Here is a 23,769-nt window from a genome sequence, read left to right on the forward strand (position 1 = left end):
TGCTCTGTCAGGGAGGGGTCGTCCCTCCCACGCTCCTGCCCCCACCCCAGCCAGCAGCACACAGTGGATGCTGCGGTCTCCCCAGTGAAGGAGCTGGGGCTATACTCAGAGCAATGAGTGCCCAGGACTCACCACCCACAAGATGGCATTGAGGAACAGCACGGTGGGGATCCCCCCAAAGGGCTGCCCCTGGAGCACGGTACTACGAGACTGGAAGCACTCATCCACGGACATGTTGCCTAACTTTCCCGCCATATTCAGTTCCTCCGGCAAGGCAGACATCCTGGAAGGTTCCTGGAGAGATGCGGGGGCTGGCCCCCACTCTGCAAAACACAGGAGGCTGCTGGGAGGTCAGGAGATGAGCAGGGGCCAGTGCCGAGGTTGGGCAACTGTGACTTCAAGACAAGGAGCCAGTGGTATAGTCATGCAATGGAATTTCACTCATTGGTCAGGAAGAATATTGTGTCATTTGCAAGGGAATGGATGGACTGGGGAAAAAAACTCATGATAAGTCAGTCAGGCTTAGGGACACAAAGAATACATGTTTTCTCTTATATGTGGAAGTTAGATCTAAATTATAAACATACATAGACATATAAAGGTCTATATGCATAGAGGCACAGACATAAAGTTTGGTGTACAGTACTTGGGAAAACTCCAGTGGTGTAACTTTTTGAAGTATTAACTTACAGTTTAACGAAACGAAGTAGAAACATGCTTTGTAAGGAGGGAGGGCGGACAAATTGAGAGCGTGTGGGAGACTATAGTTATAATATTTAAATGCATCATCATAAAACTAAAAACCAAATAATTTGAAGGGGTGGATAAGGTTGGGACAGACGGGGGAGAATGAGGAAAGGTGGCATAGATCAAGAAACATTGTACTGCTGGATGCTGGTGGCTCACACCTAATTCTAGCTACTCAGGAGGCTGAGATTTGAAGATCTTGGTGTGGAACCATCCTAGGCAGGCAAATCCATAAGATTCTTATCTCCAACTAACCAGCAAAAAGCCAGAGTAGAGCTGTGGTTCAAATGGTAGAGTATCAGCCTTAACTGAAAAAGCCAAGTCAAGAGTTCAAGGTTCTGAATTCAAGCCCCAGTATTCTCTCTCTCTCTCTCTCTCTCTCTCTCTCTCACACACACACACACACACACACACACACACACATACACACACACACACACACACACATACACACATACAGATACACTATACTTATAAGTTGACATACTGAATTGAGACTCCTTTGTACAACTACTTACGGAAAGTTTAAAAATACATTATATATATATATATATATATATATATTATTTTATTATTTTATTTTTATTTTTTTTTGCTGGTCCTGGGGCTTAGATGCTATCCTTGAGCTCCTTTTTTGTTCAAGGCTAGCTCTCTACCACCTGAGCCACAGCACCACTTCTGGCTTTTTCTGTGATTAACTGGAGATGAGTCTCACAGACTTTCCCGCCCCAGTTGGCTTTGAACAGTAATCATCAGATCTCAGCCTCCTAACCACTGGCACTTGGCACATTAAAAAAAAACAATAAAAAAAAACCTTTTATTTGTTTTTGATTTTTTGGGGGGCAGTCTGGTCGTGGGGCCTGAACTCTGGGCCTGGGCGCTGTCCCTCAGCTCTGAAGAGCTCTACCACTTGAGCCACAGCGCCACTTCGGCTTTTTTCTTTTTGCTTATGTGGTGCTGAGGAATCGAACCCAGGGCCTCAGGCATACAAGGCAAGCGCTCTACCACTGAGCCACCTTCCCAGCGCCGCCCCCCCCCCCATAAAAAACAACTTTTAAAAAGACAGAGAGGTAGCTCATGATGGCACTGCACAATTCTCGGAGGTAACAATGACTTCAAACCTTGGGCTGTGGAGACAAAATAGCTCACATCACATTCCCTGGATGAGTTCATACTTTGTACTACTTGATCATTAAAAATCAAACAAACAAAAAAAACAGTAGCAAAATGCACATCCACCTAAAGTCTTATTGCTCCCCTGTGAAAGTTTTCTTTTCTTTCTTTCTTTCTTTCTTTTTTTTTCTTTCTTTCTTTCTCTTCCTTTTGTCAGTCATGGGGCTTGAACTCTGGGCCTGGGCACTGTCCTTCAGCTCTTCAGCTCAAGGCTAGCGCTCTACCACTTGAGCCACAGCACCACTTCTGGTTTTCTGGTGGTTTATTGGAGATAAGAGTCTCCTGAACTTTCCTGCCCAGGCTGGCTTTGAACTATGATCCTCAGATCTCAGCCTCCTGAGTAGCTAGGATTACAGGAGTGAGCCACTGGCGCCCAGCTAGCTCTTCTTATATATAAACCAAAAACTTGCCCCAGAGTGGAAAAGTTGAAAAGAAAGAACCATTTTGTTTGTGGGATGCCCATGCAAATGGAGCTCATGGGTGACAACCTCTAAATTCTACAGTTCTCTGGGAAACAAAATACTCCTAAGGATTTGGGGGGCTGGTACGGGGTGAAGGACCCTGAATGGCTGAGCCCTGCACACGGAGAGGCCTGGCACCTGCCCAGGGACCTAAGTCCGTTCAATACAGGTGGGCATCCTGATGAAGCTCCAAGGCAGAGCCTTGTACTTTCCAGACATGGCTAAGACCAGGAAGAGCGGGTTAAATTGAAGGCCACTGGCAGCAGCCTGTACTAATTTGCCAAGTTGTTGAGAACATTAAAGGGTTTCCATTTGGGTTCCTCACCTGCTCCTAGAGACTCTTCCCTCCTATTTAAGAGAAGAAGATTTCTTCTCATTCATTCAAGTTATTTGGTGAGCAACTGTTTTGTACCAGATTCATGCTGGTGGAAGTCTGTGAATACAGACTTGTAGGGCTGTAGCGGGAAAGGGCACAGGGAGAGGGGTGAGGTTGGAGTTGTGAGAGGGAGTGACTAGCCAAGGCTCTCTGAGAGGGTGACACTGGAGGGAGGATCTGCAGAAAGCATGCAGTCACATGGGCATGGGGAAGCCTGCTCCAGCAGAAACCAAGGCCCTGGGTGCACACTGGCCTGGGCATCCCTGTGGCTGGACAAGGGAGGGGGAAGGAAAAGGAGAGGTTTGAGCCAAGGAATGGCTAAGGTTTTTCTCAGGTCCTTTTGATTGAAACTAGAGAGGGTGAGGAAGGCCAAATAAATCAGCATCCGGGGAGGGAGAATTGGCAGGCCAGGCCAGAAGCAGTAGGGAGGATCTGCTCATAGATTGAAAGTGAAAGAACGAATTGATTCGAAGAGCTGATTAAGGCTTTCAGCTTGAGTGACTGGAAGATGGAGTTGCTGTCCTGGGATGGGAAGATAGGAAGATGGAGGAGCAGGGTAGAGGTCCAAAGGGGAGGCAGCCAGGGGTGCAGTTGAACAAGCTAAGGAGATTCAGACATGGAATCCAGAAGGCAAACCGGTGTTGCCCATGTGACAAAAGCCACCAGCATGGATGTCTCTCCGAGGCAAGGGACAAGATCACTGAAGGGGGGGGCCATGGAGAAGGAAGAGAGGAGAGAGGGGTTTGAAGTGAGGGCAGTAACCAGAGAGTAGCAAATGGCTGCAGCAAAGAGGGCAGCAGATTCTAGGCTAAGGCTGGGAAGTTAGTTGGGCTGGGAGGAAGAAGAACCTGAAAGTTGCAAAGAAGAGCAAGAAACAGGTCTTTCCATGCCAGACCTGGGGTGCTAGGGAGAGACAGAATTGCCCTCCAGAGGCCCGTCCAGAAGAGTCTTGGTTTCAATTCCCGGTGAGAACGCGAGGGGGTGCAGGAGCTGGGGCGTTCCTGCGCCTTGCGGCTCTGATCACACTGCTGCCCGCGCACCCTGAGCAATGCACGTCAGGCCTCCCTGCCTCACTCTTGTCTGAAAAAGTGGGGACGGTGCCATCTACTGACACTACTTTCCAGGGCTGCTGAGAGGAATGAGGGGGTTCAGATTTGTGGAGCCTGTGGAACCAGGCCTGTCACACTTGTGAGCAGCCAGAAACACTTGTGAGAAAAGTGGATCTAGAGGTCCAGGACACCGGCTATGGGCTCAGGAGCTGGGGAGGTTTGAAGGATGGGGAGAAGAGAGGAAAGAAGCCTCAGGGTTTGGAGAGGGAGAGATGAGAAGATGGTCTGGGAGCCTGGGGTCCCTTGGGTCACCCACAAAAATGGGAAGAGGACATAATGAGATTTGTCCTGGGAAATGAAAAATGCCAACATTTCTCACAATCCTACCCCCTAGACTAGTGTCTAACAAGAACCTTTTAAAGTTGCCCAACTTTCTGCTCCCCCCTTGTTCACCGTAGGCTGCCCAGGGTCTGATGTCTCTATCCTAGGCCACTGATATCCAGCCAAATGTAAAGTCATAGTGGTTTGCATTGAACACAGTATACTCCATCAGTAAGCCTTCTGCCAGAGGACCTCAGCAGCCACAATGGCATTTCCAGCATGGGTGGAGCAGGCATCTGAGTTCAGCAGATTACAGGACAGGGCCAACAGAAAGCTGATGGCCACTAGGGGGAGCCTATGTCAAGGCAGCAGCTTGATGGAAGGCATCAGGAGGCAAACCCTTAGGTCGGGAAGGCCCAAGGAGCTTTTTTCCTACCTGAATCAGTTATGGAGAGAAAGTCCAAGTCAGGAAATACCACTCAGCTACCGGGCTTCTTCCTGTGAAAGAACAAATGTAGTGGAAAAATCACAGACTTAGGGGTTCTCAGAATCTGTTCCCCTTAAGCAGAAAACGGCATGATTCTGCAATTTTTTTCCCAGTCTGTTGCTGTCTTTTCATTTTCTTGATGGAGTCTTCTGAAGTACATTTGTGGTGGTGGTGGTGTGTGTGCGCATGCGCACGTGCATGCAGGTACATGTGGGGGTGGGGAGGTACATGCACATGTGCTTGAACCCAGGGCCTGGGCTCTGTTCCTCAGCTTTAGGCCACAGCTCAGCTTTTGGCCTTCCTCTCACCCACCACACCCCCCCCACACCCCTGGTAATTGAAAATAAGAGTCTCTCAAATTTGTCAGCTTGGTCTGGCTTCAAATCACAATCCTCAGATCACAGCCTCTTGTAGTTAGAATTTCAGCTGTGAGCCACTAACACCTGGCTTAAAAGTTGACCTCCAAGCTGAGCTGTGGTGGTGGAGGCATCAGCACTGGGAAGTGGGGAAGGGTGCGGACAGGGAACTATATTGGTAAAGGCTGAAGGAGGACCGAATACAATGTTTTGGGGAAGAGAAAATGAAATTGTGTCCATCCATCCATCCAACAAGGTGGACTCAATTCACCAAGCACCTACTCTTGGCATACACTGTGTAGACCTTGAGGATGCTGGGAGACAACTGCTATGTGCCCAGGTTATATTCTGCCTGGAAGGACTCACTATATGACCCAGCCCCTAAGTTTGGGCCACACGCTGGTTGGTAAGGAAGAAAAAGAGAAGAGAGCCCTCACCCTCTCTCCTACCTTACCACCCTCCTCCGCTCTCTCAGGCAGCAGGCAGAGCCAGTAACAGGGGAGGCTGTTACCGTGGAAACCCAGAGAAGCACCCAGCCTTTCTCCAAACCCTGCCAGGTCCATTCTGGACATACCTTTTTCATCTTCTCAATCGCCCTGTGAGACAGTACTACTGTTATCCCCATTGTCCAGATACAGGCTCTGAGAAAGAGCTAGCTTTTGCCTGTGATAAACAGAAGCAGAAGGCCCAGGGACTGGCTTTCTGGAGCCTGGTACCCACAGATGCTAAAGGAACATGTGGCAAGAGCACCAGTCTGGCCTGCTGGGTGTCAGGGATTGTGTCTCTTCAGGCATCGGTTTCCCAGCAGAAGACAAAGAGGCTGTTTGGTGCTGGGGGTGGGGAGGGGGGGGAGATGGAGAATATGCTGCCTGAAGCCAAATGGCCTGGACTAAATCCCAGATCCACCCTGTGTGACCAGGGATGGTGACTTTACCTCTCTGAGTTTCTGAGCCTATACTAGAAGATGGGACTAATAATAACATTGTGTCAGGAGTTGTTGTAAAGATGGTGATAATTCACAGAAAGCCCGTTGCTTTGTGCTTGAGGAAGGAGTCAGTGCTTGGTGTCAACCATGCCAATCCCAGGGTCATAAACATGGGTGAGATGGCAATGAATGGTCCAGATTATTAGGCTCTTCCCACCCACTCTATTCTGGGACAGGAAAGAGGAGCTGTGGGGCTCCCTCACACTGCAGCAGCAGGAGGGCCATTGCCTTGGTCCTTTCTGTGAAAAAACAAAACAAATTCAATCTTGCTTTTGGGCCAAAGGGCAGGGGAGGAGGTGATGTTAATACTGGTTGGAACATTTTCTCTCAGTGGAGAGCATGCTGCCTTCCTGTTGTGTATCTCTACCCCATCTAGACTTCTTCCCATGCCTAAATCTGGATAATCCATCATTCTTGGTCAGGACAAAATTTTCCTTGGTGACTAAGCAAAGGTTTTGCTTTCTCTGAGGTGTTCTCTGCCTCCCTTCCAGGCTTCCTGACCTAGCTGTGGTTCATCTACAGCTGGCCTGGTCAGCCAGGCCAGCACTCTACCCTTACCTTCTTCCAGAGGAGCTAGACATCTGAAGGCCAAACCTCAGGAATGACCCCAGGGTTAGGATTTTCCAAGAGGCCTTGGAAAGGGGCCAATTTATGAATTGCTAACATTTATTGGGCCCTTACTCTGGCCTGAAAATATTTTCCATTCAAGCACTAGCTCATTTAATCACAGGGCACAAAAAACATCCCTAGATGAAAAGGAAAAATCAAGGGCCAGCAGAGTTGGACAAGTTGGCTAAGGCCAGAGTGCTAGTGAGCAGCAGAACTGGCCTTCATTACCCTCTGCAGGGCTGGCAGCGCTGGGCAAGGGCAGAGGAAGGAGTTGGAGTCTAAGTCCAAGGTCACAAAGTCCTCCCAGCCTTTGAAAGCAATGCAGCAGAAGCAAGCACAGGGGTGGGAGATAATCTTATAGTCACCAGGCTGCAACTCCCAGCAATACCCAGTCAGCCCACCACCCCCATGACATCATAGCAAGCAGCCCCAAAGGCCTGCATCTGTGGTTTAGATGAAGCCACATCCCAGGAGAGGATCCTGCAGGTGGGGAGCCCCTTCCCCAGAACGCACAAAGCCATAGCCCCTGCCCCTCCCATCCGGCCTTCGCTTCGCTTCAATAATGCATTTCCTTTCTGTTGCGGTTCTCTCACGGTTCAAGACTCAGCAAAGAAACTGGAGGGGGTGGCACTGTTCAAAAAGAAACGTCCTCAATACCTGACTTATGTGACTGTAACCCCTCTGTAGATCACCTTCACAATAAAGTTTTTTTCAAAGTAATGAAACCAATATTTAAACTAAAAAATAAGAAGAAGAAGAAAAGAAAAAAGAAACTGCTTTCAGAAAACAGCTCAATGGCTTAGGTTCCCTCTCACCGCTAGGGGGCCTGTGGCGGGGAGGGAAGGCAGGGGAGTCACTGGAATGAAGGACTCTGGTTGACGGCCTTGCACACATGCCTTGTTAGCTGGCTGTGAATTTTCCTCTGAGGATCGGAGAGCCTCTCCTTGTTCTGAACTTCCCTCCATCTCCTCAGAACCTTCACAATCATGGTAGCTTGCTCAACTTGATCTATTAAAAGACGTTGTCTAAGTCTGGGAAAGGGTGGATGTGAGTGGAGAATGGAGTTTCTGGCTCCTCATTGAGTGCTCCTAGTGACCTCTCCTCCTAGGGCAGAGGGTTCTGAATCAGCTCGGAGGCATCTAGTAGATAAAGATCCTCATACCCCAAGCCAGAAATAAAGAATGAGAATCTCATCTGGACACATGGCCCATACCTACAGTCCCAGCTGCCTGGAAGACAGAGATAAGAGGATTGTGGTTTAAGGCCAGATGGGGCAAAAAAAAAAAAAAATTAAGATTCCATCTAAAAAAACCAAAACAAAACAAATTGCCTCCTTGGTGGTTGTGGCTGCTCCTGGGACAGGGTTGCAGACCAACTAATAAGACTCCTTTGTCACCTTAAACACACACACACACACACACACACACACACACACACACACACACACACACACACACACACACACACACACACACACACACACACACACACACACACACACACACACACACCAAAAGAACCCAAAAACAAAAACAAGCTAGGTGTGGATGTTATGTGTCTACAATGTCATATGTGTCCACTGTATGGGAAACAGAGGTAGGAAGGTTGTAGTCCAAGGCCAGTGCCAGGCAAAAATGGGAGGCCCTATCTGACAAAAATGACTGGAAAACATAGGGGCGTGGTTCAAGTGATAGAGCACCTGCCTAGCAAGCATAAAGCCTGAGTTCAAACCCCAATCCTGAAAAAAAGAAAAGAAAATCTCCAGTTAGTTTGTGTGGTCAACATGGAGACCCATATCATCCTGGAGCTATTTGCAACAAGGAGTTCTCAAAGAACCAAAGTGAAGGAGAGAGGGTGAAGGTTTGGGGATAAAGGATGGTAGCTCGGTGACCCTTACATCTAGTTGCAGTAACAGCCCTCAAGGCCGGCCCTTTTATTCTCCCACTTTCTATCTCCCTCAGTTCCCTGCTGGTTTTGAAGCTATGGGGCGCAGGATCAGGGGACTTGCCCCAGGGGGACTGTGTGAACTGGGTAATCGGCCTGTGCTAGCTTCTCAGCACCATGGACAGCGCCACCTAGATCAAAGCATTTCTACTGCTCCTTCTGCCACAGCCACAGTTTGTGGCAGAATGACGGAACAGAGCTCATTGACATGCCTACCAAGAGAAGAATGAGAATGACAACTTGAATTTACTGAGTGGGCTCTGTGTGCTGAGCACTGGGCCAAGCCTCTAACTCATCATCATCTAGTAACACATTTATCCGGTAACTGGAAAAGGTGGATGGCCCTCAGTATCCATCCCCAGCTCCTCCCAGCATGCCTTCCTATCTATATTGCAGAACCTAGAAAGCTAAAAACTACATTTCCAGTTGGGTGCCCATAGCTCACGCCTGTAATCCTAGTTACTCAGGAGGTTGAGATCTGAGGACTGTGGCTTAGGCTAAGAGATTCTTATCTCCAATTAACCAGCAAAAAGTCAGACATGGAGCTGTGGCTCAGTAGAGTGCCAGCCTTGAGTGAAAAAGCTCAGAAACAGCACCTAAACCCTAATTTCAAGCCCCAGTACTGATATTAGGAAAAAACAAAACAAGACCAAAAAAAAAAACCCTACATTTCTAACACTCCCTAGCAGCTGGCACTTTGCATACCATCAGGTGCCATCAGTGAGACATGCTGGGATAGACTGAAGGTAGAAGGGAAGAGGAACTTGGCCTCCTGGTGCTTGGGCTGAATTCTGCTGGCCAGCTCTGGTGAGGAGAAGAAGATCTCTACTGCAGATTCAGTGCCCTGGTTCCCAGGAAGGGCATGAGAGATAATTGTGGCAAAAGCTGCAGAAGTTTCCTGACCCCAGGGTTGCAGGGTTGCAGGGGAGGGAATGAGTACCCGGTGGCTCTGGGAACCATGCTCCTGATTATGGACAATGAGTAGTTTTTCTGATTTGAGGACTGTGATTTGAACCATCCAATGACTTTGAAAACATGAGATACCTTGTTCTTACTAGGCACCAGTGGCTTTTGCTTATAACCCTAGCAGGATGCCAAGAATTGGTTCAAAGCCAGGCTGGGCAGGAAAGTTCATGAGATTCTTGTTTTCAATTAACCACCAAAAAAGCCAGAAATGGAGCCGTGGCTCAAGTCTTAGTATACTAGTCTTGAACACAGAGGCTTAGGGACAATGCCTAAGCCCTGAGTTCAAGCCCCAGGATAGGCAACATAACTATGTAAATAAATAAATTTGTTCTTGTTTAAAATCCTAGGAGTGCTGGGAACTAGTGGCTCATGCCTGTAATCCTAGCTACTCAGGAGGCTGAGATCTGAGGGTCAAGATCCAAAGCCAGCCCAGACAGGAAAGTTTGTGAGACTCTTATCTCCAATTAACCACCAGAAAATTGGAAGTGGTGCTGAGACTCAAGAGGTAGAGAACTCACCTTGAGCTGAAGAGATGAAAGACAGTGCCCAGGCCCAGAGGTCAATCCCTTAAACCACCACCACCAACAACAAAAATCCTAGGAATGGTTTGTGTGTCCCGTTCAAAGATCTGTGATTCCCTAGCTCAGGCATGAGGAAGCCCGGGTGCAGAGGGACTAGCAGACTTGCCAGGTCAGAGATTGGGTCAGAGAGTTGATGGGAATGGAGTGAGTCCTGGGGAGACTTACTCATGAATCATACTGCCAGGAGCCACCATCAAGGCAGAGAGCAATGAAGCCACAGCAGTGGATGAAACCCCTTGGTTGAAGATAGACACCAACAGAGAAGGAAAAGGCAGCCAGGAATGCTAGACCACACTCCAGGCTTGGGAGGGCGCGATCGCAGAGGGAACAAAGGCAGGGAGATGGCGGTGCCCCACTACGCATGGGGCCTCCTCGTCCGGCTGTCTCACTGAGCACCATGAATGCTCATGAGCAATCTAACAGTGGTAGCCTCCGAAGCAGGAATCAATGTCTCCATTTTACAGGGAGAGAAACGGAGGCTCAAAGAAATGAAGCGACTGGCCTAAATCACACAGCTGGAAGGAGACCAAGGCAGGACTGGAATCAAAGTATCTGCTACATGTCCTCTGAAGGTACAAGTGGAGATAGCAGCTCTGCCCATCCCAGGACTGTTTCGGGGTCTAGGAAAACAGGCTCCTGCTCTGAACTACACCCACAGAGAGGGAAAGATGCAGGTGGCAGGAATCTAAATAAAATGATGCCATGCTTTTTCAATGGTCCTGAAAATGATTTTCAAGAGTTTGAAAAGTGAATGTGCACATGCATTCCTGGTCACCTGGTGTCCTGTGGGGAGAGAGAAAGGAGTATCCTGGTGTATGTGGGAATCTAGCTGTGAGTCTAGCCTCACGAAGCCCGAGAGTACACTCTCCTCCTGGTTTAGGAAGTGTGTTTGGAGTCTTCACCTCACCCGACCACAGTTCTGAGCAGGGCAGAGATGTCAGCCAGCTGTCCCCATTTTACAAAGGCCCACAGTGGGTGAGTCACCTCACTGAGGCAGGGGTGGGGGTCTGAAACAAGGCCTGAGTGTATTGAGCTCTCTCTCTCCCTTTTGAGCTCCGATGACTGCGGCCCAGGAAGTCTGGGAGACGCTTATCTCCAGTGAACAAGCAAAAGGTCAGAAGTGGAGCTGGAGGCTCCCCTGGGGAGTGGAGACTGTGGCAAAGAGGGAGGCCCTCACGCTCTCAGGAGCCTTCCTGTCTTCCCTCCCAGCTCCCTCTAGGCAGCCTCAGCTCCAGAAGATGGGCAGCATCTTGCTCTCAAAGGCCTTGGCTTTCTCTGGTCCCTCTAGGTCCCCCTTTCAAGGAAGCCAGCTTGATCCTCCTCCCTACGAAGGTTCCATTGGTAAGGCTTAGCTCTACTCTCCTTCTTCCAGTCAGTCTTCCTGGAGTATCCCCGGTCGTGGCATTCTAATCATCCTCTCAATCCTATAGCTTTCACTCTTTCCTGAGTTCTCTCCCGGGGAGTACTCCGTGTGCCATGTTTCATCCCTCCCTGCTCTCCTTCTATAAGGGGAGCAGAGAGACCTTGCTAAGAGTCACACAGTGTGGGAGAAGGGGTGCCACAGCACACAGCTCATAGCCAAAGGCACTGGACCCGATCTGGAGTCTTCCTGGACAGGACTTGGGGAAGTCAGTTGTCAGAGCATTCAGTTGCTCTCCTTAAGCTGGCTAACCAGGCTGCCATATGTGGTTCTGTCTAACGCTCTAGCTTCATCTTGCTCAACTCTCCCCTCATTCTCATCTCCAGCCCCCCATTTTCCCCCTGAATTCCTATAATTTTTCTTCCCTCTTGCCACAGGACCTTTGCATCTTCCAGTCTCTCTGCCTGCCTCTCCGCCTCTCATTCTCTTACTAGTTAATCTCAGCTCATTTTTGCTTCCTTAAGGGAGACTCCAGGCAGGTCAGCTCCTCATTCTTGGCCTCAAGAGCATCTCGAGAGGCAGGCAGGCATGTAAGCCTGGGTCCCTAGAGCTTGACTCTGCAGGTCCAACTCCTGACTCTATTTACCTGTCTGGGCAGGTTTCTTTTTTGGGGGGGTCCAGTCGTGGGGCCTGAACTCTGGGCCTGGGTGCTGTCCCTCAGCTCTGCAGCTCAAGGCTAGCGCTCTACCACTTGAGCCACAGTACCACTTCCAGCTTTTTTTTTTCTGCTTATGTGGTGCTGAGGAATCGAACCCAGGGCCTCATGCATGCAAGGCAAGCACTCTACCACTGAGCCACCTTCCAGCTCCTCTGGGCAGGTTTCTTAACCATGCTGTGCTTTGGTTTCCCTTTGTGTAAAATAGAGACATTACTAGCATCTGCCCTGTTCAGTGGAAAGAGGGATTAAAGGAGTTAATTCACAGGAAACATTTGCACAATGACTTTTCTAGTGATTGAGTGTTCTTTTCCAATCACTTACAGGCTGACCTAGCCCATGGCCAGCTTCTCCAGGGAATAGTGAGCTCACTGACCACAGGCTCATGTCTTGGTTATCTATTGTTGTCTATGTCATCTAGGGAAGGGAGGGGAGCATTGTAAGTATCTGTTGAAGACAGGAGATTGGAGGTAGAGTTGGTAGGTGCCTGGGTTGGAGTAAATCTCACAAGTGCCTCTCCTCCCACAGCAGGCAAAGGGAGCTGCTGGCTAGCATTGCACTGGGTGTGTCCAGTCTCGAGGCTGGACAGCCTCTGTCCACTTCTGTCCTCTGAGGAGGGTTGGAAGCCTGCTCATGGAGTGCACCATGATGTCTCAGACAAGAGGCACCATTGTGTGGTGAAGCAAATGCATTCGCCACAGCTGGTTGAAGCTGCAGCCTCCAGCTCGACCCTGAGTTATTGCTGTAATTCTTGTTTCCGTGGCAACCTTTAGCCAGCAGACTGGGTAAGTGTTCACTCCTCATTAGCTCCTGTGGAAGATGGGGTAGGGTTTTTCTCTCCCTAGCCTCTATGCAACTGTTTCCCCAGCAATCTTCCTTGGAGAGAGAAGACCAGGGAAAAGGGCCAGGGAGGGATGGTAACCAGGATACTCCAACTGCATCCAGAACAGATTCCAACCCAGCTGTAGCTGGAGGCTGAGCCCTAGCCACACTCAGACTCAACCAGCTGTTCACGGTTCATCAATGTCCAGATACAGCCTACCAGAACTCCCGCCTACCAGAACTCCCGATCTATGCCTGCCAGGGCTAAGGGCTGGGGAGATAGAGATTAGCAACATATGGCTGGGCTGCCAATGAGCTCATGGTCAGGTCCACCCAAACCCCATGAAAACCCTATCAAGTTAGAAGGTAAGGGATCCAGTGGAAAAAGCAAGGTGCAGACCTACACCCTTACAATCCTTCCTGGGCCTCAATTTTCTTTGGAAAGATTCTCAAAAGAATCTGCTGGTGGCAAAAACTTTCTAGGAGGGGAAGCTGGTTGCCACAGAAGCAATGAGAAAAACTCTGTTACTGTTGGAATCCTATACATATGAAAAATCATTCCATGCAAACCAAACAAAGCCAAAGCGGGAAGCAGCAGCACGTGATAGGTGCTATACTAAAGGTGTGATGAATGACCTTGTGCTGCGGCCCTGGGTGTCTGTCTTCTGTCTGCCTCTGTATGTGTTTGTGGTGTGAGCATCTTCTGGGCTGAACAGTGTCCTTCCAAATTTCATGTCTACCTGGGATGAGACCATGGAATGTGACTTCATTTGAGAATAGGCTCTTTGCAGATGTAATTAGTTAAAATGAGGTCATAGAAGACTGAGGTGTGGCTATAAGGGCAGGCGAAGTAGAGGGAGAGGCTGGGGTGATGTGTTAAAGGGAAATGACTCCAAACATTCCTGGAGCTCCACAGAGCTAGGAGAGAGAGCAGATCTTCCCCAGAGCCGGCACCGGGAGCCGGGCCTGCCAACACCTCCATTTCAGACTTGCAGCCTGTGGAAGTGGGAGAGAATAAATGTCTTATTTCAAGTTGCTGGGTTTGTGTCCTTTATCACAGCTGCCCCAGGAAGCTAACCACAGGTCCATGCACTTGGGCTCGTGGTGTTTTGTGGGTATTTCTGCGTATTTTTGGGGGGTTACTCAGGTGTACTTGGGAATATGACTATTACTTGAGTTTGGGACTATTATGTGTGTTAGGATACATGTACGCCTTTATATATGTGCATGCTGAGTGGTAGATGTTTATGTATTTGTTCTGATTTTGTGGGGGTTTTTGTTTTTGTTTTTGTCCAAGACAGCTACTTAAAAGCGGTACCTGAAATGTTTGCTCATTGGCTGGTGGTCTACAAACAAAGCCATGCCACCAATCCATTTGTGTGTTTCATTCTGTGAGTGTGAGTGAGTGTGTTGTGTGTGTGTGTGTGTGTGTGTGTGTGTGTGTATGCATGTGTATATAGAAAGAGAGTGCACACCTGAGCAGGGGCACCTGTGTGAGCAGCTCATGCTCAGCGGCCTCCCTAAGTCCCCAGCACTCTGGAAGTCTTCCTCAGGGCCCCCAGTGCAGGGCAGCCTCCAGACAGGCAGCCAGTGGCTGTGGGATAGAGGCATGCTGTGGCCAGGCTGTAGCAGTGTCCTCTCTGGTCCAGTGGGAGAAAGAGAGGGTGTCTGTAAGAGGAATGTCCTCACGGCAGCCATGCTGTCAGGAAAGGGTCTGCAGTTCAGGACTGTAGACATCTCCCCAGGGCCCAGTGGGCCCTTTTGAAGTCTTTCAGCAGAGTACAGCCCCCATTCCCTGGCCTCTGCCTCTCTCTCCTTTGCAGCTGGTTTAAAGGAGAAGGGATCAGTGTTGCTTGGAACAGTAGCGTAGCACACGTCAGCCCAGGCTGCAGCTTTACCGAGAGGGAAGGATGAAGATGGGCTGGGCCCAGCCACTCCAGGACTCTACTTCTGGAGTCAATGATGGGCCCAGACCCTGAGCCTGAACTCATGGAGTCTTGGGTCTGGGCCTGAACATCTAGCAGACACATAGCCTCCTACAGGAGCACAATGGGCCATAAGTTCAATGGCTCTGGGGCATCCACAAAGACTGCCTGGAGGAGGTACCAACCCAAGCAGCTCTTTAAAGGCAGACAGCTTAACTCCCATGAATAGACGAACAGACAGCTTCCTAGCTGCCAGGCGCTCTGCTCACACACAGACTCTGCACACACAGATATTTTAACTTTTCAGTAACCCAGATATAGAAGCCATTGAGGCTGAGTAGATCTGAGCAGGGCCATTCACGTGCCCAGCCTAAGGGCAAACGGGTCTCCAACCGGCTGGAAGGCAGGACATAATATTTAGGGGAGACAACACAAAAGAGAGAGGAAAGGGGGAAAGACAAGTCATGGGTCCAGATGGAAACAACCACGCCTCAGACACAAGGAGAAGGCTGAGGACTGGGAATGTGGCCTAGTGGTAGAGTGCTTGCCTAGCATGCATGAAGCCCTGGGTTTGATTCCTCAGTACCAGAAAAAGCTGGAAGTGGCACTGTGGCTCAAGTGGTACCCTTGAGCAAAAGAAGCTCAGGGACAGTGCCCAGGCCCCTGAGTTCAACCCCCAGGACTGGCAAAAAGAAAAAAGAAAAAGGAGGCTGAGCCAGGTGCTGGTGGTTCACACCTGTAATCCCAGCTACTCGGGAGGCTGAGCTCTGAGGATTGTGGTTTGAAGCCAGCCCAGGAAGGAAAAGTCTATGAGACTCTTACCTCTAACTAACCACTCAAAAACTGGAAAAGGAGCTGTGGCTCATGTGGTAGAGCACTAGCCTTGAGCAGAAAAGTTCAGAGACAGCACCCAGGTCCTAAGTTCAAGCTCCAGACCTGGTGTACGTGTACATGCATGCACACACATATACACATGCACACACAAAGAGAGATGCCAGGCTGAAGCCATTCTGGGCTCTGGTCCCATCTGTCTAACTAGGGCAGCAGCCATGCTGACTGCCCGGGAGCTCTCTGAGCGCAGCTGCTGCAGCAGTGGGTGGCTGGCAGCCAGATGGCAGAGGCTGTGGGTCTGACTCTCATGGCCTCACAGGACCCATAGGAGCCCAGAGAGCCCAGAGGCAAGGAACCTAAGAACCACATGCTACTGAGGTGGGAGCTCTTTATTTACAGACTTGTTCACGATGAAGGTCAGCTCCAAAGGGAGGCTGAGCCAGTAGCTGAGGGCTGATACAACTACCCAGACTAGTGGTGGCCCTCACCCCCCTTAACCCCTGACCATCTCTCTGGGGTTCAGGATACTTCTGACCTCCTCAACCCAGAACACAAGGCCAGAGGTAGCCTCCTTCTGACCTAGCTCCTGCCCCTTGGATGGGGTTGAGGGTCAGGAAAGCCATCTTAATACTGAAAATAGGAATGAAGAAAGTGACCTCTAGCCATGGAAGAGGAATTCTAGTCAGACTCAAGGAAGCACTGGCCTGGATTGCTGAAGCAAGTCATGGTTATTTTGGGAGAAGACAAGAAAACCCGTCTTTCTCTGTGTTAACAAATCTGCCTGCCTAGAAAAAAAGACAAATGTAGGGATCTCTTACTCCCCTCCCTCCCCCCAGTCCCTGCTGGTCTCCCCTTCTGCCTTTGTCATCTATTTATCCCAGTCCAACACCTGGTGTGCATGAGAAAGCTCAGGCCATTTTCCAGCCAGGTGGACAGAACGGGCAGGTAAACCAGTGCCCAAGACTGAGAGAGCAAGGGCCATGCAAAGGAAATGCTGTGCTTTTCTTGGGCTTTGGGGCTCAGAACACACAGCCCAGGGGCAGGGAGGGCTTCAGAAAGTGGCTTTTGCAGGGCAGGTAGGATTCTGCACCAACAAAAGCCAGTGGAGGAAAAGGGCAAGCTGAGTAGAGGGGACAAGTGAGTGGAATAGAGGGGCAGAGGATGGAATATTCCAGAAATGACAGACAGACTGGCTGGGCTGCAGAGGTACAGGGAGAAGGTTCTGGCAAGCTAACCAATAAGTTGGGAACAGACTATGAGGCCCTGAGCCAGGCTGAGTGATCTGCACTGTCTGGAAGGCAGTGGGGGAGCTATGGATGGGTTTGGGGAAAGACATGGCATTGTCTGGGCTGGAGGTAGAAGAGCTCCTTTCTCCTGTCTTAGGGTCTCATGAAATTCACTTGGCCTTGATTCCAAGCCCTGAGGCCTGCCATCGATTTCCTAAGGAGGGTAAATTGTATCTCACACATTATACTTTTGAAACCCTACTTAATAACATAGCTCTGTGGCCTCCTGACTCCTCCATTTTTCCTCAGTTGTAGCCTAACTATACTTTATCCAGGGTTTATGAGACTTGTGATCTACCCTGTCTCTCAGGATAAATCCCAGTGCCCAGGTCTGTTTTCTTTGCTACCTAGAATCCTAACAAACTCTTGTTATTGTTGAGGGGGAGAAGGGAAGAAAGAGGCTGCTCTGCAGGAAGCAGCCCGAACTGCTTGCTGCCTCTCTGGCTCCTCACTTCTGGCTTCCCAGGCTTGGCAGCACCTGAGCCTCCCAGTGGAAAAATGTCGGAGAGATGCAGACAGAACTGTCTTACTTCCCCTCCTGTGCCTCTCACCCTGCCAGGAATCTGGGAAGATTTGGATTGCTCCTCCTTCCCTTCTGAGCCAGAACCCCCACCACTGCTTTCTGTCATCTTGGAGCGGAGGCCAAGACGAGCAAACTGCACCCAGGGGGGAATGAGAGGCCTGCAGCACACAGACCTAGAAGAGCAGACCTGACTCTGCTCAGAGCAGTATTACAAATTACTGAGCCCTGTCCCAGGCAGGCTCTGTACAGCCATTCTAGCCTCACACTCACCCCCGCGAAGTGGAAAATCAGCCTACCCATTTTACAGATGGAGAGACAGAGCCTCAGAGAGGTTCACACAGTCTTCCTACCAGACAATTTTGACTGCAGATCCAGTCAGCTCTACCCAGTGTCCCTTTCTTCCTGGAACTCTCTGCTATAGAAGTAGGTGGGCTGCTGGAATGGTTCTGTGTTGCATACTCTGTCCAGGGTGCTGACCACAAGTAGTCTCTGCCACTCCCTAGGCTGCCCGCTGGAGCTCTGGGTACAGAAGCTCTGGCCACCTCTGAGGACAGAATGAGGATAATGGCTTCATGTCTGCCATCTGCTTGACCTCAGCATAGGGCTGCTCTGCTTTGGGTAGCGCCAGCTTCCTCTCCTCACTCTCATGTGGACAGAGTTGGAATCTAGACTAGGGCCCATTGCCTTTACAGTCCCAGTGGGCTGAGGCAGAGGAAGCCAGAGCTATAGGTTTCCAGTGAACCCAGCATCCTTGTCTGCTCACAGCCAGGCTGTGGTCAGGGATCAAACTTTCAGCTATGGGTCTGCAAGTGGCCACTCAACTGTGCCTCAGGAACTCAGTTCACCCAGTGAGGGATTCCTTGTTATGGGCATGACAAAAATATATATATATGTGTGTGTGTGTATATATATAATATAATATTATATATAGATATATATCTCCAGTTTCTGCCTTCAAGGCCCTTAAAAGACACAAGACCCTTACGGCACAGTCATTAAGCCATGGGGAGACATGGATGATGGTAGAGCAGAGGAGTGATACAACTATGCTTTGCTTTAGGAAAGTAAGGTGAAGCGGGAGTCCATGAATTTTACTGATAAAAACGCTGAGGTACACAGAGATGGTGACAGCTGAGGCATAAGCCACTGAACTGCAGAGCTGGAGCTTTACACGCTACTCCACACTGCTGCTTGTGGCCATCTAGATGGGAGGAAGTGGATCTGGCACAGGGCTGAGCAGGGAAGATGGCGGAAGACAGCAGTAGAGCACTTCCTGGGGTCAAGACTGCTTGCCCCGAGGTTTCTTTCAAGAAAGGGCCAGCGGACATGTCTTCTTAAATTGAAGACAGGAAAATCAAAGCACCTTGTCTGCACACGCGTGTGTACACACACACACACACACACACACACACACTCACACACACTCACACAAACTGTATCAAAGATTTCCTTTACCCATAAGGATAGCTTCTTTTAGATGCTCAGAGAGAAATCATACCACAGCTAGAACCTCCTCTGAGAAGCCTCCCGGATATCTAATCTTTCTGAAAGATTTCTTCATTAGCATACTCCTTTACTTAAAGGAGGGAAGAAAGCCTCACATAGTGGCTAACGTGGCCTATGAGGTGCTAGAGGTGGGAGGCAAAAGAGCTGGTGGCAAAGGCTGAGATGAGGCTGCGAAAAGAGGAGGCGCTGAACCTGACAAGGGCTATCCGAAGCCAAAGGCTTCCTGTGCTCTCTGACAAGATTACACCTGATTCCTCAGAGCTGTTCCACACAACATTTGGAACCACACTTCTGAGGTAAGATGTAAGTACTGTCTGAGAAATAAAGAGGGATTGTCGTTGGATTATGTCACTAAGATCTTTCCAGCTTTGGCAGTTTCTGAAGATACCATCTGTCCTAATCCTTTCCTGAAGGGGAAAAAAAAGAACTCCCAGGCATTGTGGAGCTCTCATTAGAGCAGTGCACGTCGGGTTCTGGTCCTGCTGCATGCGAGGGCGAGCCAGGCAAGAACCACACAGGGGACCTGCTGAGGGCTCAACCTAGGCTGTGGCAGATGGGTGGGTGGCATGCGAACCAAAGCCCAAGGGTTTCTCACCTGTTTGAAGGTCTCAGGAGCAGCGTCACCTGGGACAATGTCCCTGCAGAAGGCCCTGACTTTTCTCTCCCAAAAAGCCGTGGCTGAGAAGGGATTAGAGAGGACTGGAGAGGCACAGGCCATAGGGCAGGCAGGGGGATGTGCAGGTGCTAGGCTTGGAGTGACAGGTGGGATGATGGCAGAGACACCTACCTAGAGCAGCAGGTGGGGGTGGAGGCTCAGGATGATGAGCTGTTCCTAGGCCCACTCTTGATGGATCCCCAGGGATTCCAAGGGACTCAGCAGTACCTCGCTGACTCCTGACCACAAGAGTGGCTCCTCCAAGTCTCTGTAGAACAGAACAATGGGACAGTCTCAGGGCAGGCAGGCACAGATCCCAATTCTCCCTGGCTTCTGAACAGCTCCTCCCCAAACCCAAGCAGTCCAGACTCCTCCCAAGCCCAGCATTCTGTCAGCATCTTTCCATAAGAGCCTGTATTAGGGAGCTCAATGAGGAGGTAGAAAGATCTGGGTCCAAGACAGGCTGAAGCACAAGACCCTATCTCAAAAAATTACCTGACATATGTAAAGGTAACCCCACTGTAAATCACCTCTAAAACAATAGGAAAAATAATTAACTAAGGCAAAAAGGGATGAAGTGAATATGGTTCAAATGATAAAGCACTTTCCTAACAAGTACAAGATCATGAGTTAAAACAGTGGTAGAGGGCTTGCCTTGCATGCATGAGGCCCTGGGTTCGATTCCTCAGCACCACATAAGCAAAAAGAAAAAAGCCGGAAGTGGCACTGTGGCTCAAGTGGTAGAGCGCTAGCCTTGAGCTGAAGAGCTGAGGGACAGCGCCCAGGCCCAGAGTTCAGGCCCCACAACTGGACCAAACAAAACAAAACAAAACAAAACAAAACCCAAGTACTACCAAGAACAGATTTTAAACATATAAACTAGTTTGCACTCCTTTAGCAATAAGGAAGATGTCCCTTTCTCTCCATCTTCCACAAGACCATGAATTATCAAATTCTTAAACTTGGCCAATATTAGAGCTGAAAAATAATAACTTGTCTCAGTTTGTAATTGTCAGTAAGGACAAACCTGCCTTCGTGGTTTGTGATCCATTGTCTTTGCATTTAATTTTCTGTGAACAGTCTATGTCCTTTCTTTAAAAAAAAAAGCTTTTGCTAAATTAATGCAATTAATATTTTTGTCACAGATATTATAAAATTTCCACTTGTCTCTTCCTGACCTTATTTATGGCATCTTTTGTTTATAAAATTTCACATCTTCCTGTAATCAAAAGTATTTCTTCTCTCTAATGACTTCTGGGTATTTGGAATTTCCCAGCTGGGTACTGGTGGTTCACGCCTGTAATCCTAGTTACTCAGGAGGCTAAAATCTGAGGGACTGGGGCTTGAAGCCAGTCGAAACAGCAAATTCCATTACACTCCATCTCCAAAATAATCAGCAGGAAGGCATGGCTCAAATAGTTGGGGCACCAGCTGAACAAGCAAGCCAAATGAGGCAAGATCCTGAGTTCAAATTCTGGTTCAAGCACAACAAAACGAAACTTTCCCGAAGATCATCGAAATTCTGTGTCCACATTTCTCACTAGTATTGATAGGGTTTTATTCTTTCATGATGCATCTAGAATTTACATTGGTGCAAGGATGGTGGTAGGACCCAGTTTTGTTGTTTTCCTCAAAAGCCAAGCAAAAAAGGGCCTTATAGTTTTTTTTGAGTAGTCTATTTCCTGTACTCCCTGTCCGATTCCAAATTCCAACTGAACTGTAGGATGGGTCTAGAGGGAGAGCATAAACTCAGAATCAAGTGCATGGCTCAACTTGCAGCTCTGCTGGATCTAGCATAAGTGACCTAACTTTCCTTGTCTACAAATGGTGTTGTTTATAGTACCATCTACAAAGCTATGGAAAGGATTAAATGAGTTATTACAGATAAAGGACACAGAAAATGATCCAGAAGAGGCTCACCTAAGATGTAGACACAACTGAGCTGAAAGTGGAAGGATGAAGAAAAGATCTCCAGGCAAACAGTGGCCGTTACGATTTAACCATGTCCCCTGCAGTGAGGAAACCTCAGTTCCCGTGTTGAAAACAGTTCCCGTGCATCAATGTTGTGAGGTAGGCAATTTAAGAATTAATTAGATCAGGACTGGGAAGGCGGTTCAGTGGTAGAGCGCTTGCCTTGCATGCCAGAGGCCCTGGGTTCGATTCCTCAGCACCACATAAGCAAAAAAGAAAAAAGCCGGAAGTGGCGCTGTGGTTCAAGTGTAGAGCACTAGCCTTGAGCTGAAGAGCTGAGGGACAGTGCCCAGGCCCAGAATTCAGGCCCCACAACTGGACCCCCCCCAAAAAATGAATTAATTAGATCACAAGGGCTCTGTCCTCGTGAATGGATTAATGTCAATAGCATGGGAGTGGATTAGTGACCTCCAGAATGTTAGGAAGTGAACCCCCCCTTCCCTCTCTCATCCTGGCATTCTGTCACCATGAGGTGCCTTTATCAATCATGGATTTCTCAGCCTTCAGAACTAGGAGCTAAAGACATATCTGTTCATTATAAATCACTAGACTCAGCTATTGCCATAGCAACACAAAATGGACAAAGACAGTAACCACATATGGCCAAGGGTGACTGTATTTCTAACAGAAATTGCCACAAGAGATGAAAGATATTCTGTAATGATCAAGTGTATATATACCAGGAAGATACAGCAACTCTAAATATACATGCACCAAACAGCAGAGCACCCAAATACATGAGGCAAACATGGACAGAATGGAAAAGAAAAATACACCTTTCAGAAAAATACACCTTTCAACGCTTTCAACAATGATTAGAACAACCAGACAAATCAACAAGGAGATAGGACCTGACCCCACACACCTGGACCCAAGATGCTTATACAGAATGCTCAGCTGCAGACACACTTCCCAACAATCTCCAGCACAGATTGCTATAGGATTCAGGTACAGCATCTCTACCTGAATGTGTGATTCAGGTACAACATCTGCACCTGAATGTGTGTGGGACATGTGTATGTTGGTGATCTCCCCTTCCTTCCTCCCTCTGTCTCCTCCCACCCCACCCCAACCATGCCCCCTTCCTCTTTTGCTAATACCAAGTTTTAACTCAGAGCCTCAAGCTCTCAGTCTGAATTGCTTGCCCACTCACAGCTGGCACTCTACCATTTGAGCCACAACTCCAGTCTAGCTTTTGCTGGTTATTTTGGAGATGATGTCTAATGGACTTTTTTTTGCCTGTGCTGGCTTTTAACCATAATCCTGTGGATCTCAGCCTCCAAAAGAGCTTGGATTACAGGGTGAGTCACCAGTGCCTGGCTAGTGGTTATTCTCAAATCACTGCAGAGGTCTGTGAAACCATTCCTCTGTTTAACAAATATCTCTATGTGTCAAGAACACAGGGAGCCAAAGTTAACAGCAATGATTTAAGAGCTACTTCTACCACCTCTGGTTAGATTTAGAGTTATTTTTAACATGTACTGATACCAGAAACACTTTCTTCTATTATATTTTAAAGGAGGATGAAGTTTATGGGTAGAAATGCCATATATATTTTCATTTCTAGTATTAATTACTATTACTAGTCATCTCTATCTTATTTTGTTTCTACTATGTTTTTCAGTTAACAATCTTACTCTTTTTTTTTTCTCCAAGTAGCAAATCTTATTCTTACCAAATTTGTATGAAGATTTTCTTTTCTCTTGTCCTGGGGATTGACCCAGAGCCTGGGCATTCTTAAACTTACTCAATACCACTCAGGAATACTTCTTTTTTTTTTTTCTTTTTTCTTTTTGCCAGTCCTAGGGTTTGAACTCAGGGCCTGGGCACTGTCCCTGAGCTTCTTTTGCTCAAGTCTAGCCCTCTACCACTTGAGCCACAACACCACTTTTGGCTTTTTCTGTTTATGTGGTACTGAGGAATCAAACCCAGGGCTTCACGCATGCTAGGCAAACACTCTACCACTAAGCCACATTCCCAGCCCGACTGAGGAATACTTCTACCCTCTATTTTATTTTACTTTATTATTATTTTGGGGGGGGAGGGGTCCGGTCGTGGGGCCTGAACTCTGGGCCTGGGTGCTGTCCCTCAGCTCTTCAGCTCAAGGCTAGCACTCTACC

At 48.7% G+C, this 23,769-nt stretch overlaps 1 protein-coding gene across 6 annotated transcripts in view; it reads right to left on the reverse strand.

Moving 5' to 3' along the window:
- The window catches only part of Tmem63c (transmembrane protein 63C), a 64,271-nt gene that overhangs the window by 32,165 nt on the left and 8,337 nt on the right, over window positions 1-23,769 (reverse strand). For 3 of the 6 annotated variants that reach the window (XM_070029028.1, XM_070028988.1, XM_070029004.1), the window contains exons 2-4: window positions 19,811-19,946; window positions 4,564-4,625; window positions 133-323 (exon numbers count right to left, since the gene is read on the reverse strand). In XM_070029028.1, coding sequence (XP_069885129.1) covers window positions 133-282 — 150 coding nt within the window. In that variant the 5' untranslated portion in view covers window positions 283-323; window positions 4,564-4,625; window positions 19,811-19,946. Of the gene's footprint in view, window positions 1-132; window positions 341-4,563; window positions 4,626-5,419; window positions 5,439-19,810; window positions 19,947-23,769 lie in introns of those variants that run through there. The other 3 variants (XM_070028995.1, XM_070029022.1, XM_070029014.1) reach the window with 3 other exon arrangements.

The sequence above is a fragment of the Dipodomys merriami genome, unplaced genomic scaffold (genome assembly GCF_024711535.1).
Source record: "Dipodomys merriami isolate MVZ:Mamm:240054 unplaced genomic scaffold, mDipMer1.0.p SCAF_1, whole genome shotgun sequence".
NCBI lineage: Eukaryota > Metazoa > Chordata > Mammalia > Rodentia > Heteromyidae > Dipodomys > Dipodomys merriami.